The 13,400-nt window shown below is 48.9% G+C and overlaps 1 protein-coding gene across 6 annotated transcripts in view; it reads left to right on the top strand.

Moving 5' to 3' along the window:
* The window catches only part of SLC8A3 (solute carrier family 8 member A3), a gene marked incomplete at its 5' end in the record, with an annotated part of 117,194 nt that overhangs the window by 88,224 nt on the left and 15,570 nt on the right, over window positions 1-13,400 (top strand). For 3 of the 6 annotated variants that reach the window (XM_080807384.1, XM_080807383.1, XM_080807381.1), the window contains one exon: window positions 12,839-12,942. In XM_080807384.1, the coding sequence (XP_080663510.1) occupies window positions 12,839-12,942 (104 nt within the window). Of the gene's footprint in view, window positions 1-10,193; window positions 10,301-12,838; window positions 13,009-13,400 lie in introns of all 6 variants that reach the window. The other 3 variants (XM_080807382.1, XM_080807380.1, XM_080807379.1) reach the window with 2 other exon arrangements.

The raw sequence follows: 13,400 nt of genomic DNA, 5'->3' as shown, positions 1-13,400 counted from the left end.
CCGCACAAGCCAAGGGAAGCAGAAAAGGGATGTTCTTCTGTCCATGTTCCCATCATAGGACTATAAGCTTCATGAGAAAAGGAACATACTTCCGATAGGTAACGACTGGGTGTGTTACCGGGGTGGTGAGTTGTGTAATTCCTTGGTCCTCATCTTCTCCAAGGAAATAGGGACTCGATAGAGTGAAAGTAGCAAAGGTTTTTTTTTGTTTAGCAAAAGGAGACAGCTCACCCCAGAGGCAGAGGAGCAAGAGGAGAGGAGGGAGGCAGCATGCGGAGCTCCTCATTGTTATTTTCTGGGGGTTCATTTGGTCTCCTCCCCCCCATCCTGTTACCATTGCTTCACCCATGAACGTGTCTTGGTTTCTTCCCCTCTAACCTTTTGTGCAAGTTTATGGTCCTCATTTGCCCACGAGATGCTAAGACAACCCACAGGGTGGGGGTGGGGGGGACCAACCCACAATGCAAATGGTATTACAGAGATATTATAAGAGCCTTGGGGTTACTAGCAGATAAGGTCTTTCTTAAGTGTGCAGGTTCCAAAGCTGGGGCCGTCTCTGTTGCCCTATCTTCTGCTTATCAGTCTGGGCTAAACGGCAAAAAGGGTTGGTCTAAGGGAGATGGGGCTGTCTCTGGGTGGAAACCGTCCCTGGCAACTGTCCCTTCGTTATCCTCCTTTCTCCCTGGCTGCTCCCGTCTATCTAACTGCCTACTCTAACAGGTTAGGAATGGGTGGATGGATGCATCGTGGACTATGTATCCAGGAAGCACTGAAGAGGAACCAAAGGAGAGCGAGGCAAGACATATCCCGAGCCCTTGAAATAGAGCCTAGCTCAGGAGGCATGATAATGATGTGTGAAGGCAGTATGGACTGCATCAGGCAGCAGATGACTGGATTAGTGCAGTAGTCAGAAACCCATCATGCGCTGGATGTGTAGGAACATCCTCCAGATCTAGGTGGTATCTAGGTTCTATTTGAATGGAGTAAGGGGCACCTGGACAGGTAGAGAGGAGGGCAGACCATCCCAAATGCTTATAGGGCCCTTTATGTCCTTGACCCTTCCTTCTCTCCTGACTCGTCTGTTCGCCCCTCCCCCCTTTCTCTTGGTGCTCTAGCCAAACTGAACTCATTTCATCACCTTGAAGCCACCAGGTATTTTTTTTTCCCACCACCAAGACTTTGCACAGGGCATCCCCTCTCTCTGGAAGACTCTTTCTTCTCCTTGTGGCCAAACCAACTTGACTCATCATTCAGGCCTCTGCTGAAATACCCCTTCCTCTGGTGAGGCTTCCCTGATTTTATTCTTGACTATGTGCCTCCTCAGCTCTGTTCTTCCCCTATCATCACACTGACCACACTTTACTGTAATTACTTGATTACTTATCTGCCTCCCCGCTACAGAGAAGACTCTTTGAAGTCGGAAATTCTTGCTTGAGAATCATGTCTGCCATGCATTAGGAGCTTCATAAATACTTAGTGAGTGAAGTATTTTATTATGCAGTTTAATGCAGTTTCATTATGCGGTATTATCATTGTGAAGGAATGGATGGGTGGATGAGTGGGTGGGTTGATGGAGCGATGGGTGTAGGAGGAAAGGGAGAGAGGGAGGGAAGGAGGGAGGAAAGAAGGAAGGTCTCCAGGGTGAGCAGAAGTATGGCATGTTTTGAGCATAATGAGAATCGAAGTGTAGAGCTTGTGTGGGCAAGCATGAAAAGATAAAGTTGAAGAGATGGGTGGATGGATGGACGGATCGATGGATGGACAGACGGACATGACAGAGAGCTTCTAATTCCTGGGATGAAGGGTTCAGTCTTTATCCTAGGAAAGAATGAAGAGAATAAAAATCTGTAATTTAAAATATTTTCTACCTTGTAGAGCTGACCTGCAAATCATGACAGCCTTCAAAAGGAAGAGTGCCTATAAAGATTTTATTTATTTGTCAGAGAGAGAGAGAGAATCACAAGCAGGGAGAACAGCAGGCAGAGGCAGAAGTAGGCACTCTGCTGAGCAAAGAGCCTGATGTGGGACTCGATCCCAGGACTCTGGGATCATGACCTGAGTCGAAGGCAGACACTTAACCAACTGAACCACCCAGGCGTGCCAAGGGTGCCTATTTTAGAAGACTGCTTTTCTAAGAAATAAAAATCCCCTCACTTTGCCCTGACCTTTGGGAGACAGAGTGAGTGGCTCCTTTGGGGGGTTTTGGTACCACTTTGCCTCTGACCCTATCCTGAAGACTAGATCTATAATCATACAGTCGTGTGAGATGCACTTTTCCCTTTAGCCACGGGTATGAAGCTCTTCAGGCATTGGGAAGGTGGATATTTGGGAGAGCAAATGAGTCAATCATGAGTTACAGTGCCCAGTATGAGCCCAGACATTCAGAATGACCACCAAGTCCTCAAATGTGTGCAGGTGTGTGCCCATGGACAGGCCCAGCAGTCAGATCTTAACTGACAGTGGAAACAAAATGTTCATACAATTTGCTTAGAGGAAGCTCTATCTTTGTGACTACAGGTACTCATAACTATGAAGAAGCTGCAGGCTGTAGAGGGCTTATCAGAAGTGTCCAGAATTAGATGCCAAAGCAGCAAAGATCACATGCATGCTCCTTCACATGCACCCAAACACCCCTCCCTCCCAATTCGTACCTCCCTGCGTCTTCATCCTCCCACCCACCTGACCACCCCTCCTTGCACCCCCCGAATTGCAGAGAGTTCTTCAGTGAAATCCATCTCTGTGCCTCAGCCTGTCCCATATTCCTGCTGGTTCTGGCATGTGTATGGAATAGTGAGTGAATTACACAAGAGTCTGCCAAGCAGGACTGCTGCTTACAGTTGTGTATGTTGTGCACTGCATAAAGACCCTTGAGTGGAAAGCTAACAATCCAGCCAGTTCTCTCCATGCCAAGCCCAGCATCCTGATGCGTTGCCGTGCAAGCTGGAGAAAAGCACCCTGTCCTTGCCAGGCTCTGCATCTCCAGGGCTGTGTCTTTTCTCAACTTTGCACAGAGGTGCTACATAGCCTAGCAGTGGCCCTGCCGTCAAGACAAAGTATTATGATTATAAAATAGATATGGCAAGACAGTTTCAAGAGATCATCTGGCTCAGTTCCTGACTTTGTGAAATGAACAAGCCTCCCATATTGGTTGTCTGTTGCTGTGTAACAAGTTGTCATAAACTTTGAGGCTTAACACAATATCTCGTTATCATCTCACAGTTCTGTAGCTCTGAAGTTCAGGTCTGGTGTGGCTACGTTCTCTGTTCAGGGTCTCACCAAGCTGACATTAAGGCTGGATTGGGCTCCTGTGTGGAAGCCAGGAGGAAATGTCGGCTTCCAAGGTCATTCAGGTGGTTGGTGGAATCCAATTTCTTGTGGTTTAAAGCCTGAAGGTCCCAGTCCTTGCCGTCTGTCATTCCGGGAGCAGCCTGCTGCTAGAGGCCGCCTGCATTCCTGCTCACACGACACCCTTCATCTTCAAGCCAGAAACAGTGTGTTGAGACCCTCTCATGGTTCAAGTCTCCGGCTTCCTCCTCTTCTTGGGCCCAAGAAAACTGTCTGCTTTTAAGGGCCCAAGTCCTCTCTTGCCCACCCACGTTCATTTTACAAGCCAAAACTTTGAGTCTTTTTTCCAAAAGCTTGTTTGGAGAAATACATTCACCTCACTGTATCAGATAGTCGCCCATTTTGAGGAAACACTATCATGGACAAAATCATTCCAGGATCAGAATCAATCAGAACCACCTTTTGTCATCCTAACCTCTCTTAAACATTTTTAGTAGAGTCTGACGCTGTCCGTAGTGTGCTGGAACTGGCTCTTGCTAGTTCGTGAGAGCAGATTGTTAAATGTTTAGGAATTTTGCAAGATGGTCATTAAAAACTTAGTCGCCTGAAATTGACTTACAGTGGGTATTTATGCTATGGAAGGCATAAACCCTAAATCAGAGCCCGCCCCCCCAGAGCTGGTCTACCAGTACCCCACTGGGTATAGACCTTTACAGGTCATCTACCTGACTCTGTGCAGCCTGCAGGAATCCTCTCCATGGCCGTTTTCACGCATGCTTATCACCCTGCTTTTAATACCAGCAGGAACCGGGCAGCCACTCCCTTATAACCCACTTCATCTCATTGTTGTCATGGTCTGGCTGGGTAGAAGTCTGCCTTCCTGCCAATGGCCACAGTGCTTTGGAAGCAGCGTCTGTGACAGCCCCAGGACCATGGAGCGGTGTCGTCTTCTGCAACAGACACCTGTCCCGTGGATCCACATTGCAGACCTCACGTAGAAGCACGGTCTTTAGAGCCACACTGGGTTCACATCCCAACTCTGCCGCTTACTTAGCTATGACCTTGGGCAAGTCTCTTAACTTTTCAGGGCTTCTGGTTCCTCATCTACACACGGGACAAAAGCAGTACCTACCTCACTGGTTATGGTGAGGATCCAGGGAGCTCATACCTGCAGAGAGAACAGCACCTTGCCTGGCAGGTTTCTGACTCACCGGTTTGCTGTAAGAATGAAATTACTTAATGTACATGAAGTGCTTGAGTAGCACAGTGCCTGGCTCAGGGTAAGCACTATATAAATATTAGCAAATGGATTTGAAACATGGTGTGCTTGTTATGGTTACCCTTCAGCGTACCAGTCACCCTACTCTGGGTGCACTCCGATTTTCCCCCCAGAATACAGCATCCGAGAGGCTCTACTAACTCCAGCCTGTGGCTGAAGTGCTACCCTTCCATTCCAGCCTTCTTCTCCCTGACTGGTGCTGGCATTTGAGCAGGAGCAGCTGATGTTCCCTACGTTTTTAATAGAATCAGAGAGACGTCTCCAAGGAGTCTTGAGCCCTAGACCAGCAGCATGGGTGCATCCTGGCTGCTTGTCAGGAATGCAGGATCTCAGGCACACCCCGGACCCACTGAATCGAAATCTGCATTTTAACAAGATCCCCCAGGAGGCAGACATATGCACATCAGAGTTTGAGAAGCACTGTTTTGGGGGACCCTATGGACACCTATTTTCAAGAGGAAATCACTTGGCGCATCCGAAACCTTTTCCTCTCCCCTAGACCTTGGTAAGGGCCAGGGGAGTGTCAGTGTCAGGCTGTCAGGGTGGGGTTGGGGATGGGAGGGGCTTTTCTGCCCTGAATTGGGGCCAGAAACCTGCCAGGGGAAGAGAGGGGGGTCTGCTGGTGCCTAATAAGGAAGACTACAAGAACCCAACACAGAATATGAGGCTTCTGAAAGCTCCCACAGAAAGGCTTACAGGTCCGCTGCCCACTGTCCTCCAGGCCTGGGTGGAGGGAGCTTTGTGAGTTGTGAGCTGGCCTGGAGTACCTGGGGTAAATTTAGAAACGATGAGAAAGAACCCTTCTTGATGGGTAAGAGTCATTTCATAGAAATTCGAAGGGAAGCAGTCACTAAGTTAGAGATTACTTAAAGATTACTTCTAGAAAGGGAGGGCCAAAGGGTTAGGAAGCCTCCTACTCCCGGTGCAGTACCCAGGCAGAGACACTCAGGAACCGCATTTCTCCCCTGCTGCCTGCATTTAAATGGGAGAATTCTGTGGTTCCTCGCTGTGGCACAGCTCAGGAATGGCGTCCAGAGTTTACCCGCCTGCTTGCATAAAATAAGCTGTAGCAGTAATAAGGGACGTTTGCTAAAATCCCAGCTCTACTGTGTGCTAGCTGTATGACTCTAGGCAAGTGACTTAGCCTCTCTGAGAATTTGTTTTCTCACCTTTAAAGTGTAAGTAATAATTCCTATGTTAGATGGGGGAAGTAAGGATGAAATAAGGAAGTTCTCATGGTGTTGAGAATATAAATGTATATCTTATCTCAAATCCCTTTCCCATGTAAAGCCAAGTCCACAGGGCCCTCCTCCGGGGTAGCATTCATCCATTCTACAAATAAATGCTGCTTCCTCTCTCTCTTTCACCCTCAGGGAACTCAGTGGCCTTCCCTTTGCAGTGGCCTGAGGTTGAGAGGCCTGGTTTGGAATTGGGTGTCCTCAGTGCAAAGGAATGTTCTGAGAGGCCAGGCAGGCAGACCGGAAATGGGTTTTCTGAACCCTTCTGGCTTGTTGGTGGGAGAGCTCCTGGGAACGTCTTTTCCAAGCAGTACCCCTTCCAGCTTGGGAGCACTGCCGGCTTTGGTTCCTCCCTCAGCAGAAGGCTGGGAGGAGAAGCAGGGCAGGTCAACACCTCACCCTGGTATGGTTCAAAGCCCCCAGCCAAGCCCCATGAATTCAGTCCCAGCGTGTTGCTGGAGAGCAGTCCTGTAGACAGACAAATGGAGTGGGCTCATCAACAGACAGTAGAATTGGATGACATTGGGCTTCTGGTGTCTTGGTCCCATGGGGAATCCTTGGGCATTATATCAGAAAAGCCTTCAAAGCAATGTTTTACTGTTCCTAATGAGTTTTTGCTGCAAAAAGGCAGGTGTGTTCTCAGCTGTGTCAGAAATTCACCTTCAGTCATTCAGCAAGTCATGGTCAAGGTCCTTCTCCACGCCGGCCACTAGGACCGTGGCGGCCAGTGAGACAGTTTCCCTGTCATCATGGTGCTTAAATTCCAATGTGGACAGACAGACTAGAAACAAGAAAGTTAATAAACCAGCCATTTGCCTTCAGGCTGTGATTGGTGCACTGAAGGAAATGAGCAGAGGGAACATAGAGGATGGTGACCCGTGGTGGGGAGGTAGGGACAGTGAACAGGAAAAAGACACAAGGAGGTCAGGTGCCCATGGAGGGCCTCTCCTAGGAGGTGATGCTTATGTGGAGACCCAAAGGATGAGGATAGCACAGACCCAGGCACAGAGAACAAGCAAGGATGATGCCTCAAGTGGGAAGAGTCTTGATTTAAGGAATAGAAAGAAAGACCAGTGTGGGTGGGACTCCCGAGCAAGGGGAGAATGGTGGGAATGGAGTCAGCAAGGTCACCAGCAGCTGGGATATGTGAGATCCTATAGGCTGTGGCAAGGACTCTGCACTTATTCCAATGATAATGGTGGGATGGGACTTAGATTGTGTTTTTAGTAGACAGCCCTGGGTCATTATGAGGGGGAGGAATTAAAGGAGGGGGCAAAGGCAGGAATATCTCTCACAAAGTTATTACAAAGTCCAAAGGAGAGGCAATGGTGTATTGATTGCGGTCTCGGTAGCAGAGGGAAATATGGCAGCAAATTACATTAGGGTTGGGGTGGGGTTGGGGGAAAGAGTGAGGAGAAGGAAAGAATCAGGGGTGATTTCTGGGTTTGGATAGACCATGTTGCTGTTGACTGAAATGAGGAAGAACAAGTTAGGAAAGAGAACTCAAGACCTGGCTGGTGACGCTCCCTTAATTTAAATGTCCTTGTGGCTTCATCTGTGGCTTGAGCAGAATTGAGGACTTACTTGGTTTTCAAGAGCTGGAAGAGAAAGGGTTTCTCTAGCTCCAGGCAGGGTCCAAATGGAGGTATTGCCATCCCCATGACTGATCCCAGCGAGGGAGTCTGACACCCTGTTCCCTGCACTCCTCCGGCCAGTGGGTCCGCGAGGCCCACCTCAGTTCCTCAGGCCACTACTACTATCTGTCCTCGTTTCCCTGTCTTCCACTGAGTTATCGAGGCATCTCTTATTCTCTTCATTTGTTCGCTGAAAGTCACAAGCACAAGTCACAGACGGTCTCCAGACGCGGTCTGTCCAGCCCAGAGCTTGTCACTGATAGAGACACAAGGCCGGATTTTGAAAAACCGTGAGTTGCTGTCTGTGCTCTCACCTTTAGCATTATCAGCCCCTCCCCTAATGTCCTGCACTATCCAGTCCTTTCTTTTCTTTTCTTTTTTAAACGATTTTATTTATTTATTCAACAGACAGAGATCACAAGTAGGCAGAGAGGCAGGCAGAAAGAGAGGAAAGGAAGCAGACTCCCCGCTGAGCAGAGAGCCGGACTCGGGGCTCGATCCCAGGACCCTGAGATCATGACCTGAGCTGAAGGCCCTGGGATCATGACCTGAGCTGAAGGCAGAGGCTTTAACCCACTGAGCCACCCAGGCACCCCTATCCAGTCCTTTCTTGACCTGACTTCAATTTCCGGCCTGTACCCCCTCTTGAGCCACCCGTTCTATCCGTTGATCTCCCCTTATTTTCTGACTTAAAGACTAGAGATGGCAAGATTCCCTCCTCTACCACTCTCAACCCCCCACATCGTGGTCCTATTGCTCTTAGTAATAATGGTTGTTATTTATTAAGTGCTCATGAGGGAACGTGCCCCCACCAAGTGCATCACGTGCATGATCTCATTTAAGAACGCTCTGAAGTAGGTGTTCAGATAACACATGAGACTTGAAGAGCTTTAGCTGGTTGCCCCGGGTCACCCAGCTAGTGAGAAGTGGAGGCCGGATCTGACCCCAGGTCCTCAGTCTCTAGTACCAGGGCCGCTGCTCTCAAGGAAGAAAGTCAGAGGCTGAACGCTCGCGCTTTCCGTGTTGGCGAGCCAACTTTCACTGCGATGGCAGTGGGCGCGGCAAGTGAGGACAGGTTGGCGTCTCTGATTTTGAAGCCGCGGACTGGCGGGTGCTAGGGTGTGTTAGTAAGTGCTCTTCATTCACCTCGGGAGCCACAGGCCCACATTGGTTCTCTAGGATCAGCAGCGTGGATGAGGGAAGCTCTGTAGCCATCCAACACGCTCGACGGGGACTTGGGAAAACTTGGGCGAGCAGAGAGGTTGTTCCAAGTCAGAATGTAAAGATAGTCCTACTTTATGTATGTGTGTGTGTATATATATACAACATTTATACATGTGTGTGTATGTGTGTGTGTGTGTGTATATATATATATATATATATATATTTTTTTTTTTTTTTAAAGGGAGGTGCAGAAGACCTCAGCCTCCTCAACAAAGGGTCAACAAAGGGCAGGCCTGTGGCCCCCTCAAGTCTGCAAGGGTGCACGCCCCATGGGCAGCTGGATAGGGCTCCTGCATGTGTCCCTTCGTCCCAATGCTGAGGGGAGACTCAGCTCTGGGCACACCCCTCCAGCAGTGTCCCACACCCTCTGTGACAGGCCTCAACTGGAGTCTGGTGCTGGAATGTCCCCATTATTAAGCAAAGGTTGGGGGGGGCCCAGGTCCATCTTTGTTTTTAAAGCTCCTAGTAACAGGAAGGAAGGAAGGAAGGAAGGAAGATGGAAATCAGGACTACAAAAATTGGTTTATGTTTTTCATTGTTTAGCACCTTTTAAAGATTTATTTTTTATTTTTTATTTTACATTTATTTGACAGACAGAGATCACAAGCAGGCAGAGAGGCAGGCAGAGAGAGTGGAGGAAGCAGGCTCCCTGCTGAGCAGAGAGCCCGATGTGGGGCTCCATCCCAGGACCCTGAGATCATGACCTGAGCCGAAGGCAGACGCTTTAACCCACTGAGCCAGCCAGGTGCCCCTGTTTTGCACCTTTTAACATAAAAATAGTATAATTGTGCTCATCGCAAGGTCACTATAGGATTTGTAAGGTAACTGGGGCTCAGAGCGCCCTAGAGTTCATGTAATCCGGTTCTTGCCCCCGCTGAGGCTGAGGGGAGGTAGCTTACAAGCTTTTGAAGCCTGCTGTGAGTTCCAGAATGTGTGACTTGAGCCGCATGGCCCTCCTGGCTTCCCCATGGTAGTCCCTGCCACAGAGAAAGGGAAGAAAAAGTCCTTCTGTGTCCAGGCAAGACTCCCACAGGCCAACAGGCCCCCCATCCGTGTCCTTTCTATAACATATGCCTTTCAGACCAATACCAGCTGATTTCAAAAGTCAAAAAATTCTCCCTGTCCCCAGAGCAAGAAGGACAGGGAAGCAAACATCACAGAGGACCTAAATGACGGGACCATTATGCTTATATTATTTCATTGCTCTCACAACTGCCCTGGGACGGTGTAAGCATTACTTAACCTGTTTCTGTATCAGTTACATTATTTGTCCAAGGTCATGTGGCGTATCCAAGATTAGAACCCAGAACCTTTGACTTTTCAGCCTTCGAGTCTGACCATGCCACGAAGCCCCACGAAGCCTAAGAGGAGCCCAGGGAGCCTGGAAGGGGGCCCGGGGCAGCCCCTCCCCTCGGTGCCCCCGTGGGGACACACTTTGACCTTTCTGGATCTTTTTACTGTTTCCTTCTCCCAGCTGGCTTGCTGCCACCCCAATCTGCTCCTTGCTTATGATACTTATTTTTCCATCCACAGCAAAACAATTCACATCAAGGTAATTGATGATGAGGCGTATGAGAAAAACAAGAATTACTTCATTGAGATGGTGGGCCCCCGCATGGTGGATATGAGTTTTCAGAAAGGTGTAGTACCCTGTCCTCCACACTAACATTAACGTTCTCCTCTCCTCTCCTCTTCTGGTTCTTTCTTTCCCCAGTCTGTTTGTCTTCTGTTCCCCCTTTCTTCTGCCTCCCTGAGTCCACGTCCCCTTGTTTTCTTTCTTGTTCTCTCGTTTCTTTTCTTTGCACCTCTCCCTCTCCTCTCTCTGATCCCAGCACTGCCCTAACACCTGTCAGCCTGTCACATGGTATCCGTTAAGAGGGATGTTCAGGAGTCAATGGTAATTTTTGTGAGACGGAGAAATGGATATGGGAGAAACACAGCGTGGGGGGGAGAGAGAGAGAGAGAGAGAGAGTGTCAGCCAGAGCCCGGAGTATCATATATGGGGCTCTCTGCTTCTCCTGGATGGCTTTCTATACAAGAAAAAGAAAGACCACACAACACGGCGCCAGGTGGGAGGGCAGCGCTGGGAAACTGGCCTCCGTGCTCAGCACAGATTCCCATGGGCCGCTATTCTCAGGGCTAAGCTTAGAGTCTGCAGACATTGGCAGTCAGTATATTTGGATTCGGGTTCTATTTATGGTTCATCCCATTCCCCAGAGCAGCCTTAGGAGCCATTTTTTCCTGCCATATTCCTGCTATCAAGGTGTGTTTCCCTCCTGACCTTGACTGAGCTGCAAGTACAGGTTTTAGTCTGAGGTCAAGGTTGCAGACCTACCTGCCAGCCTCTTGTTTTCCTTGCAGAGAACATCTAGGTGTGGTGGCAGAGACTTAGAATGGTGGGAGGGGGATTCTGGCTTGAGTGGAAGCTTTCCCACAAGATCACAGTATTTCTCAGAGTAGATGAAGCCTTTGCCTTCAACTTAAATGACCCCACACACCCCAGACTTCCCACAGGCAAGTCAGAACATCCTATTCTGGACAGACCATCTGGGTCAAGGGGAGCCGCCAGTATTTGGGGACAACGTTCCTTCCCTCCAGTCCTTCCCTCCAGTCATATCCCTCCAGCCACGCCCTTGGTCCCAGAGCACCCACTCCTAACCCACAGCAGAGTCCCTGCAAGGGAAAAGCTGCCAGGCTCACAACTCCTAGGTAGCCCCAGGTTCCCATATCTAGAGCTTAGAGAGAAGTTCCTAGAAAATCTTCTTGACTTGACAGTCATTTAGCTTTGTCTTTTGTCTATTGAGCAAGGTATGTAAAGGTGTCCAAAAATAGCACCGAAAAGGGTGACCTAAAGTGTACTTGTGAAACACACACACAAAACACAAGTACACAGCAAATCTTGTAACCAGCAAACCCCCTCAGATCGGTCTACCATTTTGCAGATAGCAAAGCGGAGTGTGTCTTCAGAAGGAAAGAGGAACATCAGAGGCTCTTACGAGACATTTTAGGTTATTGTTTATTAGTACCTCTTTGCCCTTTAGAGAGCACTTAGGTCCCAGGCCAAAGACAAAGCAAGCAGAAAATAACAATCATGGCTCGCTACTGGGACGTGCCAACCCCACTGTGGATCCAGGAAGGACCAAGATGGGGATCGCAACTTCTCCAATGACAGCTGGCCTGATCCAGCCTCATGCGAGTCTCTGGAGGGGAGTGATTTTCTAAGAAACTTGGCTGCCCTCGGTGATTTGTTTCTAAACGACACTATGCTTTGTTGAGATGCCGAGAAATGATTATCTGGGGCCTGGGGAAACCTCCTTCACCATTTTCCCCAGGCCCCAGATTATCAGCATTTAAGGAAGCCAGCCTTGGGACTTATCAGCGCTATACGATAGAAGTACAGAGGTGATTTAGAATTTGATGACATATCATTTTCTTTAGGTTTTCCTCGGAGTGCTTCAGCAGTAAATATTAAAGGAGTCCTGTATCACATTATGGTTAATACATACTCATTTTAGTTCCCACTGCTGGAGCCCTAAGATCAAGAATGACAAAGATATTAGAATTCTGCCTTCCTTTCTCTCTCTCTCTCTCTCTCTTTCCTTTCTCTCCCTCATAAATACTTTTGAAGTTTTCTTTAAGAGGCTCACATAAGAAGTGAGTATAGACACAGGAAGGGAAAACGAGCCCCTGGCTCAGTACTGTTGGTACATCTCCTGTTGGAGAAGGGCCCTGGATTGTTCCCGATGGGTCAGTAGTTTACCTGCTTCCTGAGGAAATGCCAGTTACCATGTGACACCCCGTGGAATGTGCTGCCCAGCTGACTTCTTACTAACCATCAGCAGGATCTCAACTGACTCCCCCGCACCAGCACCCCCCTTGCCCTTCCCCTTTCCCTCCTGTCCTCCTGGAACCCTTCCTTTGCCCACTTTTCCTTGCCTCCTGGCTCCCTCTCCTTCCCACCCATAAGCAAACTACAACCAAGGAGACAAGAAAAGCTGAGACCGTTTTTTTTTCATATGAGAAAAATACAATCCACCGTAGTCCTACCAGATGCCGCCACGGCGGGACTGGGCTGCATGTGCCAGGAGTGATGGGGAATGATTTTAAAGGCTGTGCTCCAAATGACCAACCGATCTACCGACCCAGTCGACACCCTCTCTCTCTTGTTGTCCCTACAGGAAAACCATAAGGGTTAAAATAGTAGATGAGGAGGAATACGAAAGGCAAGAGAATTTCTTCATTGTCCTTGGTGAACCGAAATGGATGGAACGTGGAATATCAGGTGTGAGATTCTTTAAACAAAACGAAACAAAAATAAAACAACAACAACAAAAAGAAAGAGAAAAAAGTGAAACTGAAAAGCAACAGCCACAAAAAAGCAACTCTGGTTTTTCCCTCCCTGCCCCCACCCCCCACCCTTTTCTTCCCTTTTCCTTTTTCCTTTTTTTGACCAACGGACTTTTTTATTCTTTTCCCTCCTGTATTCTCGCTCTCACCCTGTTTCGGTGTCATCTCTGCCTTCTTAGCCTTAGCTGACTCCCCAGTCCTCCTTTCCCACCTTCTGGACAGCGCTGCAGCCTCAACTTCTCATTACCCTACCGAGTTACCTCCTCCCGCCCCGCGCTCCCGTGATCTGCGCACCGCTGTCCCCGGCACTCTCCCCCACAGCCCCCACACATCCACGGAAGCTGTAACTGTGGAAACTCCTTGGTGGGTGGGGAGGAGAAGAAAAAGAAAGGA

This window comes from Martes martes (genome assembly GCF_963455335.1).
Source record: "Martes martes genome assembly, chromosome: 7".
NCBI lineage: Eukaryota > Metazoa > Chordata > Mammalia > Carnivora > Mustelidae > Martes > Martes martes.
This window is presented reverse-complemented; position numbering and strand designations above follow the sequence as displayed.